The sequence below is a fragment of the Myotis davidii genome, unplaced genomic scaffold (genome assembly GCF_000327345.1).
Source record: "Myotis davidii unplaced genomic scaffold, ASM32734v1 scaffold205, whole genome shotgun sequence".
Classification (NCBI taxonomy): Eukaryota; Metazoa; Chordata; class Mammalia; order Chiroptera; family Vespertilionidae; genus Myotis; species Myotis davidii.
This window is the reverse complement of record NW_006297573.1, coordinates 872,653-892,290: the sequence shown is the minus strand read 5'-3', so window position 1 is coordinate 892,290 and position 19,638 is coordinate 872,653. Positions and strand designations below refer to the sequence as shown.

General features: G+C 35.4%; 1 protein-coding gene across 1 annotated transcript in view; it reads left to right on the top strand.

Annotated features, from left to right (window-relative positions):
• Window positions 1–19,638, top strand: part of DOCK7 (dedicator of cytokinesis 7) — a 166,078-nt gene that overhangs the window by 17,377 nt on the left and 129,063 nt on the right. The window contains 9 exon segments of the mRNA XM_006773220.2: window positions 1,899–2,028; window positions 2,127–2,339; window positions 2,687–2,772; window positions 5,557–5,623; window positions 6,524–6,673; window positions 9,391–9,471; window positions 11,184–11,349; window positions 15,072–15,214; window positions 19,177–19,270. Of these exon segments, the coding sequence (XP_006773283.1) occupies window positions 1,899–2,028; window positions 2,127–2,339; window positions 2,687–2,772; window positions 5,557–5,623; window positions 6,524–6,673; window positions 9,391–9,471; window positions 11,184–11,349; window positions 15,072–15,214; window positions 19,177–19,270 (1,130 nt within the window).

The window sequence follows — 19,638 nt, the reverse complement described above, 5'->3', positions numbered from 1 at the left end:
AGGAGCGACCAGGCCGGCAGGGAGGGTGCAGTTAGGGCCAACTGGCTGGAATGCAGAGGCAGTGAGGGGCGATCAGGCCAGCAGTTGGACATCCCCAGAGGGGTCCCGGATTGAAGAGGGTGCAGGCTGGGCTGAGGGGACTCACCCCACCCCCCGTGCACGAATTTTGTGCACCGGGCCTCTAGTAATATATAAAAGAATATTGAACATGAATCATGCCATTCTCCTCAGCTCTCTTGAGTTTTATATTCTCAGTTTCTTAGAACATAAATGAGGCAGAATGCAACACTATTTTGGTTTATTAGAGTAAGCTTAGATATGCAACTCACAAATTAAGGCACTCTAACCATTTCATGAAAGGTTAAAACATCTTCTGAATAACACCTTTTATATTACTATATGGTGTACCTTTATTTTAGTTCTTCCAAAGACAAATGCTTTCTTTTATTTGATTATGCTGTGATGTGAATATAGTATAGTTTCTGTTTTTCCCCCAAAGGGATATCCATTTTATTTTACTTGAACTTGAGCTTGGGGGCACTATTACAAGTAATATAAGCATAGAGCACTGCCTTCTATGCAAGTTGGGGAATGCTTCTTAAGGTCAAAGTCCATGGCACTGTACAAAATTAGGTGCTCAGTTGGCACTAGCTGATGGTGACAGTGGTTTGAATGGTGGTACTAATAACAATAATAATTATAAATAACAGTGTAGTTTCTATTTTAATATCTTTAGCAACAAGACATGATGTGAATGATTCATATTCAATATGATTCTTTACTATTTCATAAATTGTCTGATACAAAAACCATATCATCCTCTGGTAATCGTAATTGTTTTTGCTTCAATTAGAAATTTACCCTGTTTGGCTATATGAGCTGTGGAACAGTAATTGCTCTTTGATCTTAGTGTTTCGCCTTGATATTCTTGGATATTGGGTTGTTAGGAAAGAAGGTCACATTCATTTAAGAGTGTAACAATATATGTTAACTAAGTAATATATGTGTACAGTGATGTAGATCCTGATGTTTTCATTTTAGAAGTCTGCAGCTTTAGGTTGTTTAAGATATTTTATACCTAATGAGATAGAGCAAAAATATTTTGACTATTTGAAATTTAAGATTCAATGCTTTATATATTTTTTGCCTTTTTATATTATGAATGCAATATATATTTTCCTCTCTCATTTTATTCTTTAACCTGGCTTCTCTCATCCTTTATTTTTACTGATCTAGTCTCTGAATTGAAAGTATAGCTGTAAATTATATATGCACTAGAGGCCCGGTGCACGAAATTCATGCACGGGGCGGGGGTTGTATGTGTCCTTCATCCCAGCCTGCACCCTCTCCAATCTGGGATCCCTCTCACAATCCAGGACTGCTGGCTCCCAACTGCTCACCTGCCTGCCTGCCTGATTGCCCCTAACTGCTCCCCTGCCAGCCTGATAGACACCTAACTGCTCCCCTGCCGGCCCGATTGCCCCTAACTGCCCTCTCCTGCTGGCCTGGTCGCCCCCAACTGCCCTTCCCTGCAGGCCTGGGTCCCCCCGCAACTTCCCTCCCCTGCAGGCCATCTTGTGTCCACATAGGGGTGGCCATCTTGTGTGTTGAAGTGACGGTCAGTTTGCATATTACCTCTTTACTAGATAGGATTGTCATGAAAAGGAGAGTATGATTTACTTCTGGAAACTCATAACCTGCTCTGTAGTTGGATTAAAAGAACTTTGAATGGAAGTTTTCTTAAACCTCTGGTTAATTGTTTAGCACACTCAAAACTGCTAGTGTATATCTTTATTATGTAAATAAATATTCAGAGAATATTTGGCTTATTATTTAATGATTAAAAAGTGGAACATTTTTAAAAATTGATATTTACATAACTGTTTTATTTTGAATAGATATCATAAACTGGGAACAGGATTTAATCCCAATACATTAGATAAACAGAAAGAAAGGCAAAAAGGTTTGCCAAAACAGGTGTTTGAATCTGATGAAGCTCCAGATGGCAGCAACTACCAGGATGAGCAAGTAATACTTTTATTTTGAAATTACTGTAAAATGATATTTTAAAATAGTTTGTTTTATTCATTAATTCATATATTTATTTTTAATATTTTACATGACAGGATGATCTTAAAAGACGTTCAATGTCAATAGATGATACTCCAAGGGGTAGCTGGGCCTGCAGTATTTTTGACTTGAAAAATTCACTTCCTGATGCTCTGCTTCCCAATTTACTTGATCGAACTCCAAATGAAGAAATAGACCGTCAGAATGATGACCAAAGGAAATCAAACCGTCACAAGGAACTCTTTGCTTTGCATCCATCACCAGATGAGGTATAGTTATTTGGGAATAAAGAAGCAAGTAATTATGAAATAGACATTTTGGGAGTATGAATTACATATAGCATAGTATAATAATGTAGGGAATAAATCACAACTGAGCCATAGCTATACTCTTTATAAATGAAGCATACTTTTTATTGTAGTGAATTTATTCTTAATGAGTAATTTTTGTGAATTTAGCTCACTTACGATCCAGTTCTAGAATAAATAGGTCATTCTATTTTGTGTTCAATTGTAAAGACTAAAAGTACTAAATTAATAAAATAAGTTTTTAAAGAAATTGTGAAGGTTGAAATATGATAAGCAGGTTCATTTTGGTGTTGCTTGTCAATTTGTAGGAAGAACCAATAGAACGACTTAGCATTCCTGATGTTCCCAAAGAACATTTTGGTCAAAGACTTCTTGTAAAATGTTTATCACTCAAGTGAGTATTCATTTTGTTTACTGCATACTTTTGTTTATTGCATTCTTCTGAGAAGAATTTCTTGGTGTGAGGAATATAAAGACAACGTATCTTTTTCATTAAAGAATTGATTGTACTTTTGTCACATGGTAGGCTTTGTTTTTTTGAAGTACATATTTTTTTCCTTCTTTAAAAAAGTTCAATATATATTCACATTTATATTCTGCTTCACAAAATGCTTTCTCTTGTTTCGTTTCATGCTGTCTTCAGAGTAATTCTGTAAGGTAGATACTATTTTCTTCATTTTACAAATGAGGAAACCAGGGTTCAAAAGCATTAGCAGAGGTTAACTAGCATACTCATTATGCAACCTATGCTCTTTTTACTCTATCATGTTAATATTATCAGTTAGTTATTAGTTCTGACTTATGAAAAAAGAAGTTTCAATTCATAGAGCTTTTTGAAAGAAGTGATTCATAAGGATGGGCCACTTCTGTGTTTAGATAACATAGGCAGTTTTCTTCCTTTGAAAGCTAAGGCTTTATGTGTTTAATTAAACATGAAAGGATGCATATTGAAAATCCAGTATGATACCATTTACCCACTGGAATGGCTAAGAAAAGACAGATAATTCAAAAAGACTAGCATTGTCAAGTATTATAAAGGATGCCTAGTAGAGGCTTACCCATGTACCCAGTATCACCAAGACCCTTATTCTTTTGGCATCTGGTTGGGGTCTGCTAAGAGAGGCATCAGTAGGAAGTCAGAGGGTGGAAGAGAGTGAGATCAGGTTGGGGTACTTGTTTTTTTTAACTCGTTCCCTGCTAGATCACATCGATTAGTTGTCACCCTGTCCCCAGGGCCACATTTTTTTGTGAAGGGTCCTTCATAGAGCTATTTTTTCTAAGTTTGGTTACCACTTGCACATTTTCCTTTAGGTCAGGGGATGGTAATGAGCTGCTGATGTTGCTATTCCAGGGAATAGCACTCTGTAATTGTTTCCCCTAAGTTATGTCCAATTCTTTGTAAATGGCTTTTTATTAAACTCTTAATCCAATAAAAATAAGTTGTTTTTCTCCTCTAAGAACTTTGACTGATAGTCATATGATAAAAAAAATGAGCATTATTGACATTTTTGTCTGGGGCTCTCGTATATAATATAAAATGGTTAGCCACCTCCCTGGCCGCTGCTCAATAAATGTCAGTAATAATAATAACCAAAAATATCTCCAGACATTGCCAGATTTCTCCTTGGACACAAATTAGTCCTTGGTTGATAACCACTGCTCTACCATTTTATTAACTTTCTATTTTATTTCATCAGCAAATATTGATTGAGTGCTTACTAAATGTAAGCCATTGTTTGTGGAAGTCAATTAGACATCTCAACTTACACATAGTTATAAAATAAGTAATTAAAATTAGTAAGCTAGCATTTAAAATGATAGTGAGATTAATATTTGTCATGGGAATCTATACTAATAAAAGACCAAATATGCTAATTAGACCGGACGTCCTACCGGACAAAGCCATGGTGGCAGGGCTGAGGAAGAGGCATTTAGGGGCAATCAGGCCGGCAGGGGAGAGCAGTTAGGGGCGATCAGGCCAGCAGGGGAGAGCAGTTAGGGGGATCAGTACAGCAGGGGAGAGCGGTTAGGGTGATCAGGGCGGCAGGGAAGAGCAGTTAGGGGGATAAGGCAGGCAGGGGAGAAATTAGGGGCATCAGGCAAGCAGGCAGAGTGGTTATGGGCGATCAGGCAGGCAGCATGGTTAGGGGAGATCAGGCAGGTGAGTGGTTAGGGGCCAGTATCCCGGATTGCGAGAGGGATATCCCACTGCTGGTTTAGGCCCTATCCCACAGGAATTGGGCTTAAACTGGCAGTCAGATGTCCCGGATTGGAGAGGGTGCAGGCCAAGCTGAGGGGACCCCTCCCCCCAACCCATGCACAAAATTTGTGCACTGGGCCTTTAGTATATCTCTAAAATATCAGACTGTAAAATATGTATACAGTGACATTCTGTATTTAAAAAAGTAATCCATTTAATAAGTGCATTTATACATAGAGAAAAGTCTGGATGGATAGGCACTAAACTGTTAATTATGGTTCTCTATGTTTTGAAGTTTTGGATGCTCCCATTTTCTTCCAAATATATTTATGTATCCTAATTTTTCTTACATTGAATATGTGATTTACAAACTGAAAAAGAAAACATTAGGTCTTTACTTTTAAAAGTTTATTTAAAGTCTTACATATCTACATACACAAATAACTAAATTATAGTTAAGTAAGTACTTAGTGTCAGAAAGTGGACTTAACCCTACTAGACTGCTGTACCGATTTTTTGGTAATTTCCACACAAAGGTGGAATATTGGCGCTAGATGAAAGGTAGACCTATTTTCTACAATGTCTCCAAGTTCCATCTTATTCTAACCACTTGTTTGCATGTAACTAACATTTTTCTATATCATGTTGATTTTTTCTCTTTAATGCTCAGGAGCCCAGGTATAGGGGACAGTTAGGTTCAGGGCCTCAGGTCTGGTAGGATTAAATGCCATGAGCTTTTAGGCAGAGATTACTTATAGCTGGAGAAATTAAGGAATATTACCTAGAGGAGGTAATGGTTGATATAAATTGAAAGATATGCCTGGAAAAGTGTTTCAGGAAGAAGCGGGGTAGCATAGATGGTGTAGCACAGATGTAGAAAAGTACAAGATACTGAGATTATTTTTGGAATGAGAATTTCTAGCCAATTATGTATATTATATTTATTTTTAAACTACTTCATTGTTTTTCTTCCTAAAGGTTTGAGATTGAAATTGAACCCATTTTTGCAAGTTTGGCTTTATATGATGTAAAGGAAAAGAAAAAGGTAAGGTTGTATGATTTAAACATAATAGATTTCAGAAACCTGATTTTAAGTTGTTTTATAAGATAAATAAGTAAAAATTTTTTGAGAATTATTAAAGATGGATATTTTACAAAGAAAAATGGAAATTTAATACTTGTTAAATATATTCTTACTATGAAATAATTTAGTTGATACCTAGATTTTATTTCATTGAAAGAGTTTAAAAGCCAGTAGCAGAAGCAACTTTTAATTTAAAAACAAGAAAAGATACTACAAGAAAAGCATTTTAGGCAATCTATTAAAGGTAGCAATGATGATAACAGTGAGTTTTTGTTGACATAATTTTCAATTTCTTACTACAACAGATAATTTATGTATATTTTAAATACTCTGTCTTAAATACTGCTGTTAGTTTTACCATCATCATTTACAGAAGGCTGTCTTATCACAGCATTCCTTGCTTGTATATTCTAAGCCTGAAGTGTAGTAGAAACTTGAAGTGCCTTCAGTGACTTCTGCTGTCAAAATATTACGGTTTTCTGCAGTGGAACTTTGCTTGAGCAACTTGTATTTGCTAAATCAAAACTGCTGAGATATTGTTCATATAATTTTTAAAGACAATTTGGGATAATTCATCTCAATAATAATTTCTTTGTATATTGTATTAGAGGTTACATTTCTAATCAGAAAAGTTTGGGATATGCTTCTTTAGACTATGTTTATTGTATTATATTTTGCAAATAGTTTGTACATTTCTTTGGATTTAGACATGTAAAGAATGATCAGTGACATATATGATAAACTGTATGTTATAGTATATTATTTTAATATCTGTAATAGTTTAAGGTTGGAGATGTATGATTTTTGTGAGTTTTTATAAAATGTACAGATTTAAAAATTTGACATGATTATATTTTTTAGATTTCAGAAAACTTTTATTTTGACCTTAATTCTGAGCAGATGAAAGGATTGCTACGTCCACATGTACCACCTGCTGCCATTACCACCCTGGCAAGATCAGCTATTTTTTCTATCACTTATCCTTCCCAAGATGTCTTTCTTGTAATAAAGGTGAGAATAATCTAAATAAATAATCGTAAGCGACCGAATGACTGAACGACCAGTCGCTATGACGCGAACTGACCACGAGGGAGCAGATGCTCAACGCAGGAGCTGCTCCCTGGTAGTCAGTGTGCTCCCACAGCCAACCTCTCACGGCTGACCAACCTCTCGCGGTCCCTTCCCCTGGCCAGTCGGGCCCAATTGGCCTCGATTGCTGGCCAGGCCAAGGGATCCCACCTGTGCACGAATTCGTGCACTGGGTCTCTAGTGTTAAATGTATTTGTTTATTTGTGTAGTGTCTGTATACTCATCTCTCTATCAGTGGTGCAGCTTTTTATGGGCACAGATTTTGCCTTTATTATTTTTTCATCTTAATATTCTTTAACATAAACTGTAGGTGCTACTTAATTTTTTCTTGAATTAGGGACTATATCAGTCAGGGTTTTCCATAGAAACAAACCTGTAGGATGGACGCATATGTGTGTGTGTGTGTGTGTGTGTGTGTGTGTGTGTTTGTGAGTGCACGCGCACACGCGCGCCTGCATACACACACACACACACACACACACATACACACACACACAGAAAGAAAGGATTTGGCTGTGGGTTAGCAAGTCTGAAATCTGTATGGCAGGCAGGCAGGCTGGAAATTCAGGAAAGAGTTGTTGTCTTGAGTTTGAATCCCACAGAGCAACATACTAGAAACTCAGCCAAGTAGTCTTGAGAATACCTTTTTTGAGAAACCTCATTTTTTGCTCTGTGACCTTTAACTAATTGGATGAGGCTCACCCACATCATAGAGGGTAATCTACTCTACTCAGTCTACTGATTTAAGTGTTAATCATCTCTAAAAAATACCTATACAGCAACATTTAGTCTGATATTTGGTCAAACAACTGCTTTCAATTCTATTGGGTATATACCCAGAAATAGATTTCCTGAATTGCATGGTAGTTCTATTTTTAATATTTGAGGAATCTTTGTTCTGCTTTTCATAGTGGATGCACCATTTTACAGTTCACTAGTAGCGGCCAAGGGTGCCAGTTTTTCTATATCCTTGCCAATATTTGTTGTATATTTATTTTTGAGAGTAGCAATTCTGTTGGGTGTAAGATGATCTTATTGTGCTTTTGATTTGCTTTTTCCTAATGATTAGTGGTTTAAACATCCTTTCGTATGCTTGTTAGCCATTTGTATAGCTTCCTTGGAGAAATGTCTACTCAAGTCCTTTTCACATTTAATAATCAAATTATTATTGTTTTGTTGTTATGGTATTTTAAAAAATCTGTTCTGGGAATTAACTCCTTATGATATATATGTATGATTTCTCTCATTTCTTGTCTTTTTACACTGCTGGTTGTGTCCTGTGAAGCACAAAAGTTTTAAATTTTGATGTAGTCCAGTTTATCTACTTTTACTTTAATTGAATGTGCTTTTTTTTTTTGGTCTCAAATCCAAGAAAACATAGTCGTGTTCTTTATTTTTTCTTCTAAGAGTTTTATAGTGTTAGGTCTATGTTTAGGTCTTTGATTCATTTCAAATTAATTTTTGTATAACATAAGGTAAAGGTATAATTTTATTTTTTGCAATTGGACATTCAGGTGTTGTTGTTTTTTTAACACCATTTGTTGAAAAGACTCTCTTTCTCATTGAATGGTCTTGGTACCCTTGTTGAAAATTACTTAACTATATATACAAGGGTTTATTTCTGGGCTCTATTCTACTACATTGATCTATAGGTATATCTTTATGCCAGTACCACACTGTTTTGATTAATGTAACTTTATATTAAGTTTTGAAATCAAGAAGTTTGAGGCTTCTAGCTTCCAACTTTTTTCCTATTTTTAAAGCTTGTTTTGACTATTGGAAAAACAAACAAACATAAAAACACCCCATTATTGTGATTTTGATTAAATCTACAGATTGTTTTAGGTAGTATTGACATCGTAATTACATTAAGTTTTCCAGTTCATGAGTACAAGATGTTTTGCCATTTATTTGTGTTTCCTTTATTTATTTATTTTTATCACTGTTTTATAGTTTTCAAAATACAAGCCTTTCAGTTCTTGATTAGTTCCTCAGTATTTTATTCTTTTTGATATTATTGTAAATGGAATTATTTTCTTAATTTCCTTTTCAAATTGCTCATTTTTAGTGTATAGACATACAACTTATTTTTGCATGGTTTGTATCTGACACTTTGCTAAATTCCTTTAAGTTCTAAAGAGTGTGTGTGGGTGTGTGTGTGTGTGTGTGCGTGCGCATGAGTGAAATATTAGGGTTTTCTGTATAAAAGATCATGTCTTCAAAGAGATAATTTTCCTTTTTCCTTTTTAATTTGAATGTGTTTTCTTTTTCTTGCCTAATTGCTCTGACTCAGTCTTCTAATTACTATGTTGAATAGAATTGGCAAAAGTGAGCATCCCTATCTTGTTGCTGATCTTAGAGGGAAAGTTTTAAGTCTTTTAACACCTAGTATTATGTTATCTTGCGGGCTTTGCACATAAGGGCTTGATTATGTTGAGGTAGCTTTCTTAAATTCCTAGTTTGTTGAATGTTTCTTTCATGAAAGTATATTGAATTTTGTTCAGTGCTTTTTCTGTATTAATTGAGATGATCATGTGATTTTATTATATTGATTAATTTTTATATGTTGAATCATCCTTGCATTCCATACTGATAGCTTTTTTAAAAAAAGTTTAATCTTTAATTTTTGCCTTTGACAGTTAGAAAAAGTCCTACAGCAAGGAGACATTGGAGAGTGTGCAGAACCATATATGATTTTCAAAGAAGCAGATGCCACCAAGGTATAGAATATCATGCCTCTCATTTCCCCCACTTTTGTATTTATTGCCATTCACTCCCATTTCCCCCAAACCCAACCCTAAATTATCTCTAATCTCCCAAATTATTATTTGGGAAACTACTATATAAAGCATACTAATAAATTTAATTCATTTTTTTCTATTATCCTACTCAGTTTCTTTATTTGCTTTGTCACCTCACTTGTGTCATATATTGTGCTATTCTTTAAAATATCTCTCACCATTAATTGATTATTTAAATTATTTTTTTTGTAGAAAGCTAATTCAGTTTAATTCCTAAATGATTTTTCTTATATATACAGAATAGTGATATTGATTGAACGTTTCCTAGCAAAACAGAAATATCCTAGGCCTCTGTCTAAGCTATAGATAATTAAGAATGTGTTAAAAATAGAAAATATAACCTCTGTTTTGTCATCAAATAACAAATTTCTAGAATTTAGATAAACTTCTAAAGCAAAAATAATTGGTACCAAATTCCAGATGCCCTGAGTTAGCTATAGGAATAACAGGTGATCTTGGTTCTTTGAACACTTCATTTAATACTGGAAACACCCAGGAGAGGTATCCTTGAGAAATATTTGACAAACTAGAAAATGTTTTACTTTCTGTTTTTCTGAGATTCAGAACAAGAGCTGAGCCTTTTCTGCTATTATAAGTAGATCTGAACACATGATAATCTTCTCTGATCCCTGGCTATCTGGTTGAAAGCAGCATTAAAGTATTCAGGCTTTCCCAGGTTGTCATTTTACAAATTAAATTTGCTCTGTTATATGGAGTTCATAGGTATTATAGCAGCTTATTCCACATTTCTTCTTACATATTTACATAAGCTGATAGAATTAAGTATACTTTATAGCTAGGCTTTTAAAGCAAGAACCTATTTTTAAGGTATACTAGGAATAGCAGTAAAAGTGATGCCATTTAGCTATCTGTCCATCTTTTCCCAGCTCTGAGTCTTCAGGTAGGGAACTGTCATTAGAGTAAACCACACCAATAGACAAACTGTATAGAAGAATATGTGAGGAATTTGGTGTGGGTTTTCACTCTTGGACCATTGGTTGGATATTGCAGGTCGCCTTAGTGTTTGTTCAGGAATAGCCTAAAAGTTGAGCCAGCCTCAGGATGTCTTCCAGGTAGGCATGTACTGTTTGTACCATTAGTCTTTTTCCAGGATTTAATACTCTTATCATACTTTTCTTTGCTTCATTTATTACTACTCTTGGCTTATTATTGGCATATTTGTGCCCTACACTCCCACCTCATGTTTGCTCTAAGTTAGGGACTATTTTAAATTGGCTCAAGTGCTTCCATATTTTTTAGAGTATTTAAATTTAATGAGTTATAACTTAGAATATTTTATAGTTTGCAGTTGGAAACATAGTTATGTTTCCTTTCATAAAATAGTACTTAAAATACATAAACATATTTGACACTTGCTCTTTTTTCTCCAGAGATGAGATAATTTCAAACAAAAATGTCGAAGACTTATTCTGTACATAGATTTGTAGAACAGGTTAAGGTTGTTCAGTGGTTAAGGTAGTACACTGTTAATTGATCTCTGAAAGGCACAGATTGTTTTTACATCTTTGTTGAAAATTGAGACTTTTTAAACTGTCTTTATTTATTATGAAATAGCCTTTAATTCATTTCTTTGAGCATAATCATATAATGTACAAAGTTTTGTTTTGCAGAATAAGGAAAAATTGGAGAAGCTGAAAAGTCAAGCTGATCAGTTTTGCCAAAGACTTGGAAAATATCGCATGCCTTTTGCTTGGACTGCGATCCATTTAATGAATATTGTTAGCAGTGCTGGGAGTTTGGAAAGAGATTCTACAGAGGTAGAAATTAGTACTGGAGGTAAGAGTGTTTTATATAAAATGTTTCTAAATATATAATTTTTTTTCTTTTTTCTTAGATAAGCTTGTTTTATGTGTAGACTTTGCAATGTGAGGAGGCATACAATGGTTTCTTTTTTTGCCTTTTGTTAAAACCTTACCAGCTTTTATTGAGATGTAATTTGCATACCATACATTTCACCTGTTTTAAGTGTATAATTCAGTGTTTTTTTAATGTAGTCCCAAGGTTCTGCAACCATCATTGCAATCTAATTGTGGAATGCTTTCATAGTCATTAGCAGTCATTTTCCATTCTCCCCAAATCCCCAAACCCAACACTAAACAACCTCAAATCTACTTACCAGTAAGTCGTATGGATTTTCTTGTTCCAGACATTTCATATCAATAGAATTACGTAATATCTAGTCTTTTGTGTCTAGCTTCTTTTGCTTAGTATAATGTTTTAAAGTTAATCTGTGCTATAGCATATGTCAGTATTTCATTTTTTATTGCTGAATAATGGTCCATTGTACTAGTCTGTTAAGTATGAAATAACATTATGTCTAAATAAACAACGTACATAACTTAATTAAAAATACTTTCTTGCTAAAATATGCTAACCATCATCTGAGCCTTCAATGAGTTGTGATCTTTTTGCTGGTGGAGAGTCTTGCCTCATTGTTAATGTCTGCTGTCTGATTAGAGTGGTGGCGGCTGAAGGTTGGGGTATCTGTGGCAATTTCTGAAAATACAACAGCACTGAAATTTGCTACATTAAGTGACCCTTTTGCCAATGATTTCTCTATAGCATGTGATGCTGTTTGATGGCATTTTACCTACAGAACTTCTTTCATAATTGGAGTCAGTTCTTTTAAACCCTGCTGCTGCTTTATCACCTAAGTTTATATAATTTCTATATCCTTTGTTGTCATTTCAACAATCATCACAGCATCTTCATCAGGAGTCAGTTCTATCTCAGGAAACCACTCTCTCTGATCAACCATAAGAAGCAATTCCTCATCTGTTAACGTTTTATCATGAGATGCAGCAATTCAGTCACTTCTTCAGGCTCCAATAAGTCTAGTTCTCTTGCTATTTCCATCACATCTGCAGTTACTTCCTCCACTGAAATCTTCAACCACTCAAAGTCATCAGTAAGGGTTGGAATCAACTTCTTCCAAATTCCTGTTAACGTTGGTATTTTGACTGCTTCTCATGAATCTGTATTGTTCTTAATGACATCGAGAATGGTGAATCATTTCCAGAAAGTTTCAGTTTACTTGCCCAGATCCATCAGAGGAATCACTGTGGCAGATATATCCTTATGAAATGTATTTTTTAAATAAAAAGACTTAAAAGTTGAAATGACTCCTTGATCCATGGACTGCAGAATGGATGTTGTGTTAGCAGGCATGAAAACATTAATGTACATCTCCATTAGAGCTCTTGGGTGACCAGGTGCATTGTCAATGAGTAGTATATTTTGAAAGGAATATTTTTTTCTGAGCAATAGGTCTTAACAGTGGGCTTAAAATGTTCAGTGAATCATGTAGGCTATCATCCAGGCTTTGCTCTTCCTTTTATAGAGCACAGGCAGAGTAGTTTAGCATAATTCTTAAGGACCCTAGGACTTTAGAATGGCAAATGAGCACTGGCTTCTATGTAAGGTCACCAGCTGCCTTAGCCCCTCACAAGAGAGTCAGGGTTTGAAGCTTTGAACCCAGGCATTAACTTCTCTCTAGCTATAAAGTCCTAGATAGCATCTGCTAACCTAAGGCTGTTTTGTCTCTATTGGGAATCTGTTTAGTGTAGCCACCTTCATTAATTATCTTAGCTAGATCTTCTGGATAACGCTGCAGCTTCTATATCAGCACTTGCTGCTTCACCTTGCACTTTCATGTTATGAAAGATGGCTTCTTTCCTTAAGCCTATGAACTAGCCTCAGCTAGCTTCAACCTTTTCATCGGCATCTTCCTCACTTCTCTCAGCCTTCATAGACTTGAAGAGAGTTAGGATCTTGCTCTGGATTTGGCTTTAGCTGAAGGGAATATTGTGGATGGTTTGATCTTCTATCCAGACCACTAAAATATTCACCTTATCAACAATAAGGCTGTTTAGCTTTCTTATCTTTTGTGTGTTCACTGGAGCAGCACTTTTTTTTTTTAATATATTTTATTGATTCTTTACAGAGAGGAAAGGAGAGAGATAGAGATAGAGAGTTAGAAACATCGATGAGAGAGAAACATCGAGCAGCTGCCTCCTGCACATCCCCCACCGGGGAAGTGCGCGCAACCCAGGTACATGCCCCTGACCGGAATCGAACCTGGGACCTTTCAGTCCGCAGGCCGACGCTCTATCCACTGAGCCAAACCGGCTTCGGCCACTGGAGCAGCACTTTTAATTTCTTTCACGAATTTTTCTTTGCATTTACAAATTGGCCGACTCTTTGGTGCAAGAGGCCTAGCTTTCAGCATATCTTGGCTTTCAACATTCCCTCATTAAGTTTAATCATTTATAGCTTTTGATTAAAAATGAGAAACATAGGACTTTCTTTCACTTGAATACTTGGTGGCCATTGTAGGGTTATTATTTGGCCAATTTCAGTATTGTTGTGTCTCAGGGAATTGGGGTCTCTCAGAGAGGGACAGAGATAGGAGAACAACCCGTCAGTGGAACAATCAGAACACACATTTATGAAGTTTGCTCTCAAGTTTGTGATGCCCCAAAACAATTACAATAATAACATCAGAGATCACTGATCACAGATTACCATAACAAATATAATAACAGTGAAAAAGTTTGAAATAGCTCTAGCTGGTTTGGCTCAGTAGATAGAGCATTGGCTTGTGGACCAAAGCGTCCTGGGTTCGATTCCAGTCAAGTGCATGTACCTTGGTTGCAGGCTTCTCCTCAGCCTGGGCCCTGGTCAGGGCATGCGCAGGAGACAACCAATTGATGTTTCTCTCACATCGATATTTCTCTCTGTCTTTCACTCTCTCTAAAAAATAGATGGAAAAATATCCTTGGGTGAGGATTAAAAAAAATAGTTTGAAATATTGTGAGAATTACCAAAATGTGAACAGAGACAAATTGAGCGAATACTATTGAAAAAATGGCACCAATAGAGTTGCTCAATGCAGGGTTGCCACAGATTTTTAATATGTGAAAAATCTAATATCTGTAGAGTGCAATAAAGCAAAGAGCAATAAAACAAGATATACCTATATATAATCTGTCTTGGAGAATGTCTTATGTGTGCTTGAGAAGAATGCGCATTTGCCTTTTGTTTAGTGGAGTATATTGTAGATGTCTGGTAGGTCTAGTTTGTTTATAGTTTTAAGTCTTCAACATAATTATTTTATTGGGTTTGAATAGTAGGGTTATCTTGCAAAACTTTGAATGAAAGTTTCAAATACAAGTGCTATAAGACTGAGGGACCATATATAGTCACTAAAATTTATAGTTCCTCTATGTCTGTTCTTCTTAGCTCATCTTTGGTCATATGCATAATCTTTGTGTGGTAATTACCTTTTTTTTACATTGGAGAATTTTAAAGAGAATCAGAAGATTTAGGTGTAATATTTCCTTACTGATCTCCCCAGAAGTGAAATTCTTCTACTATAGTCAATATGCTAAGTGGTTATTTTCAACCAAAGTGGATTTCCACCCTGTTTGGAAAGCTGCTTTAAAACAAATTTTTTAAACATTATAAAAATGAATATTTTACTTTTTTTTTCTTCGTAGAACGAAAAGGGTCTTGGTCAGAGAGGAGGAATTCTAGTATTGTTGGCAGACGATCACTTGAAAGGACAACAAGTGGAGATGATGCTTGTAACCTGACCAGCTTTCGACCTGCTACACTCACAGTCACAAATTTTTTTAAGCAGGTATTGTTCTGTCATGTAGGAATTCTAGGGAGTTATTTGTCTGTAAATTTCTTTTGGTTTCAAAAAAATTGTGAATGTATATGCACATATAATAATTGATTATAATTTCAAGAAATTTAAAATAATTAAGAATAAAAATAAAATATAAAATAAAAATAAGTTACATATATATCTGTTTTATCATTTTATTTAAAATAGTGACATTGTCTAATAATGCATCAGAATCAGTCCTCCACATCTATATTCTACTGCTTCAGTGAGCTTTATTCCCCTTAGTTTTTTTGTGAGTGTATGCATACTGGATTTTGAAGTAAAATTAATTTTATAATGTGAACCAAGATCAGAAAAATTTGAAAGCCTTTGTCTTGAGTAAGCAAATAACCAGAACCATATAAGAATGGAAGAAAATTTTTATTAGTGTGACAAACTGGAGAAGAACCATTCACGTGTTTTAGAGCAGATTAAAGAAAAATGCAAAATACTCTCTCAAAATTCCTCCTTTTAAGATGTTATTCTAAATATAGGGAGGAAATCCTGGCTTTCTGATACCTTATAACTTGAGAAGGCTAGATTTTAGGGCAGGATGTGCCATGAGTTGACAGATAACAATGTACTTGAAGTGCCTTTCACAATTATCTATCAATAGTATTCATAGGCAACTGCTCTGAGACACTCAGATGGAAAATAAAGCAGGTAAGGAGTGTCTGAAGTGGTAAGGGTCTTTTTATTATGAACTAGAGGCCCATGCACGGATGCAGTGGAGTCCCTTGGCCTGGCCTCTGGGGATTGGGCCGAGACTGGCTCTCCGACATCCCCTGAGGGGTCCCAGATTGTGAGAGGGCTGTTCTCAGGTGATGCACCCCAGAATCAGGCTCCCTCCTCTCTGGTTCTGGGTGTGTCACCTGAGAACCACAGCTGCCAAGTCAACGCAGCTCCTGGGTTGAGCGTCTGCCCTCTGGTGGTCATTGCATGTCATAGTTACCCGTCGGACAGTCGTATGGTCGCTTAGGCTTTTATATATATAGATTGTAGTACAAGAAAGAGTTTAGAAAAGGCCTCAGTGTTACTTCGATGAGGTAATAGCCAAGTGTAGCTATGGAAACAGAGTGGTAGATTTACCTGGTACAATGACACAACCTTGCAACTATGACATTTTTCTCTTTTTATGCTTCTTCAGCTGCTACATCACTTCTGCTATTTTCACAGCTCTTCTTTGCATTTCTTCAGCTGCTTTATCATTGAATTGGTATTGTAAACTCAAATCAACCAGTTATCCATCCACCTACCCACCTATTTATTCAAAGGTACTTTATTGAGCATTCACCATGTATTGAGCATCATTCTACCCACCTACGTATTTATCCAACAAATACTTTTTGAGTATTCACCATGTACTGGAGACCAGTAACCCGAAACTAGCACAAATTACTTGTGAAACTTAAAAAGCAACGATTGCTGGGGACATAGAGCAATGGGAAGCATTAACACTTGACTTTGTAGAGCTCTGTAATTTTTTAAACTATTAGTATGTACAATTTTTATAAGTATTTTTAAATAGCTAGAATATTATATATCAGGCAAATGCAAATTAAGTAAAAAGCAGAGATTATAATTTTAATAAGGTAGAATTAAAGGCACAATTTTTTCCTAAATGAGAAACAAAAGCAGGTGCTTTTTGTTTTTGTTTTGTTTTGCTAATTGATGAGCAATTACTACTTATGATTGGGATATAGTAATCAGTGCTTATGTACAGATTTTAAATGTGACAAGCTAAAGTTATTAGGAATACATGGAGATTTAAAAATAAAATTCACACATTAGTTTTAAGGGCATTTTTTCTACTTACTAAAATGTGTGTAAGTTGTTGCTTTAGGAGTACACAACAGTAAACCAGCACTGTGGAGAAGGGTTTGTCAGCTAGGTTCATTCACATGTATAGAGGTTGACTGGGGTCAGCTGATCTAGGCTGACTTTTGGGAAGACAGAAATAACAGACCTCTTTCATATTTCTCAATTTGTACTCTCATCATCTAGCAGGCTGGCTTGATAATGTTCTCATAGTAGTGGCTGAAGTTTAAGAGGGAGGGCAAGCTCAGTTGTGCAAATATTTTTGAAGTTTCTGCATCATCTTTGCTTATTGGCCAACACAAGCCTGGGGAGGGAGTTAATGTCCCACCTAACAAAAGGTATGGAAACAGATGTGGAGAAAAGAATGGAGGTCAATAGTATAATCAATTTAAAAGGTTAAATAGACAGAAATAATTGAATCTAAAGATAATCTTAATGTATTTATATATATAAAAGCCTAATATGCTAAGTGTTCCACTGACCAGTCGCTATGATGTGCACTGACCACCAGGGGGCCGACGCTCCAATGGGTAGCTTGCTACTGGGGTCTGGTGGATCGGGAGTGGGTGAGACTGGCCGGATGTACCCTGGAGCCAGTCTCCTGTAGTCCCTCCCTAGCCTCTAAAATATTTCTTCTAATTAATTTCCTTTCAATGTGCATGAATTTGTGCACCAGGCCTCTAGTTATAAATAAGAACCATTTAAGGATGCATTTAATTCTGTATTCAAAAGGAGAGAATATACTGTTTTAGCAACTGATAGAACATTTGTAATAATTAATTATATGTTAGGTCACTGAAAAAATCTTCATAGAGTCAAATTTGGTAACCATAACTCAATAAAACTAAAAACTATTTATAAAAGTATTAACAAAAACCTCTAGCCTTTTGGAAAGTAAAAATCACTTTTCTAGATAGTGGGATAAAAGATGAGCAATTCTGTATCCTGTTCAGAATATAGCAGTGAGCAGGTGGAATATGTAGCTCAGGGTGAGCTCATAGTAGTAAAGTAACCATAACCCTATTTAAGATAAAAAGACGACATGAACTATGCTTTAAAACCACTAAGGTATTAAATGCAGGAGGTTTAGATTAATAAACTCTAAAAACTAACTCTTAAATTAAAAAACAAAATTAATCCCTACCTATTTTAATTGTAAAACATTATATTAAATTAAAAAATTTTTATTAATTAGGTATGGTTTGGTTTGGTTTGTCGCTTTTCCCAGGATGGAGGTCTTTTCATTTTTTTTCTTTCTGGTTTAATATCAAGATAGTTATACTTTCTTTCTTTTTTTTTTTAATTTTTTATTACAAAGGGTATTACATATGTGTCCATTTTCCCCCCCCCGCCCTAGACAGTCCCCTAGCCTCCCCTATCTCCCAGTGTCTTATGTCCATTGGTTATGCTTATATGCATGCATACAAGTCCTTTGGTTGATCTCTTACCCCCCTATCTCCCGCCCACCAACCCTCCCCGGCCTTCCCGCTGCAGTCTGACAATCTGTTTGAGGCAGCTCTGCCTCTGTATCTATTATTGTTCAAAAGTTTATAATGGTCTCAATTATCCATGAATGAGTGAGATCATGTGGTATTTTTCCTTCATTGACTGGCTTATTTCACTTATTTCAAGAGAAGTTTTTGTTACTGCTTCTTTCCTCTTGTAAATTTAGTCAGTGCTTTATATTTTGCATTTGAGAGACTTGGTGATATACAATTGAAAAGACAAATATAAACTCAAGTGTTATAAGTTTTTAAGAATGTCATTATATGTATATCTGTTTTATATCAATACTCTTTTTTTAATCCTTTTCATCTATCTCTAATTTGTATTGATTTTCCATATTTTAGAGTTCCCTGTGATACCTTATAAACATAATGGGCTATAAATAAATATATAAAATTTAAAAACAGATAGCAGTATCATAACTCAATAAAATTTGAAAGCATAAAAAAGGAAATAAGTCCGCATACTGATTTTTAATCACGATAATATAAAATTTACTTTTCACTCTGACTCAAATGAAGGAAAAAGGGCAGGATTATTAACAAGCAATATTTTAAATCTACCATATTTATTTTATCAAATAATTTTTCCTTTGTTTTTAAAATCAGGAAGGAGACCGCTTAAGTGATGAAGATCTGTACAAATTCCTTGCCGATATGAGAAGGCCATCTTCTGTTTTACGGAGACTAAGACCTATTACAGGTATTTAAATTTTTTAACTAGAAATAATTATAACTGCTATCATCACAAGTATATTGTTTTGTTTGTAATATGTATTCCTTTTTCACTTACTTGGCCCATATGTCTGTCTTTGCTCAATGCCTGTCAGTACTCTTCATCTCATTCTACCCTCATGTGGTCTGACAGTTTGGATGCAGGAACCTTTGATAATTTTTTTTTAATAAATCTTTATTGTTCAGATTATTACAGTTGTTCCTCTTTTTCCCCCTTCATAGCTCCCCTCCACCCAGTTCCCACCCCACCCTCTGCCCTTACCTCCCCGCCCCACCACTGTCCTCATCCATAGGTGTACGATTTTTGTCCAGTCTTTTCCCACCCCCCGCACACTC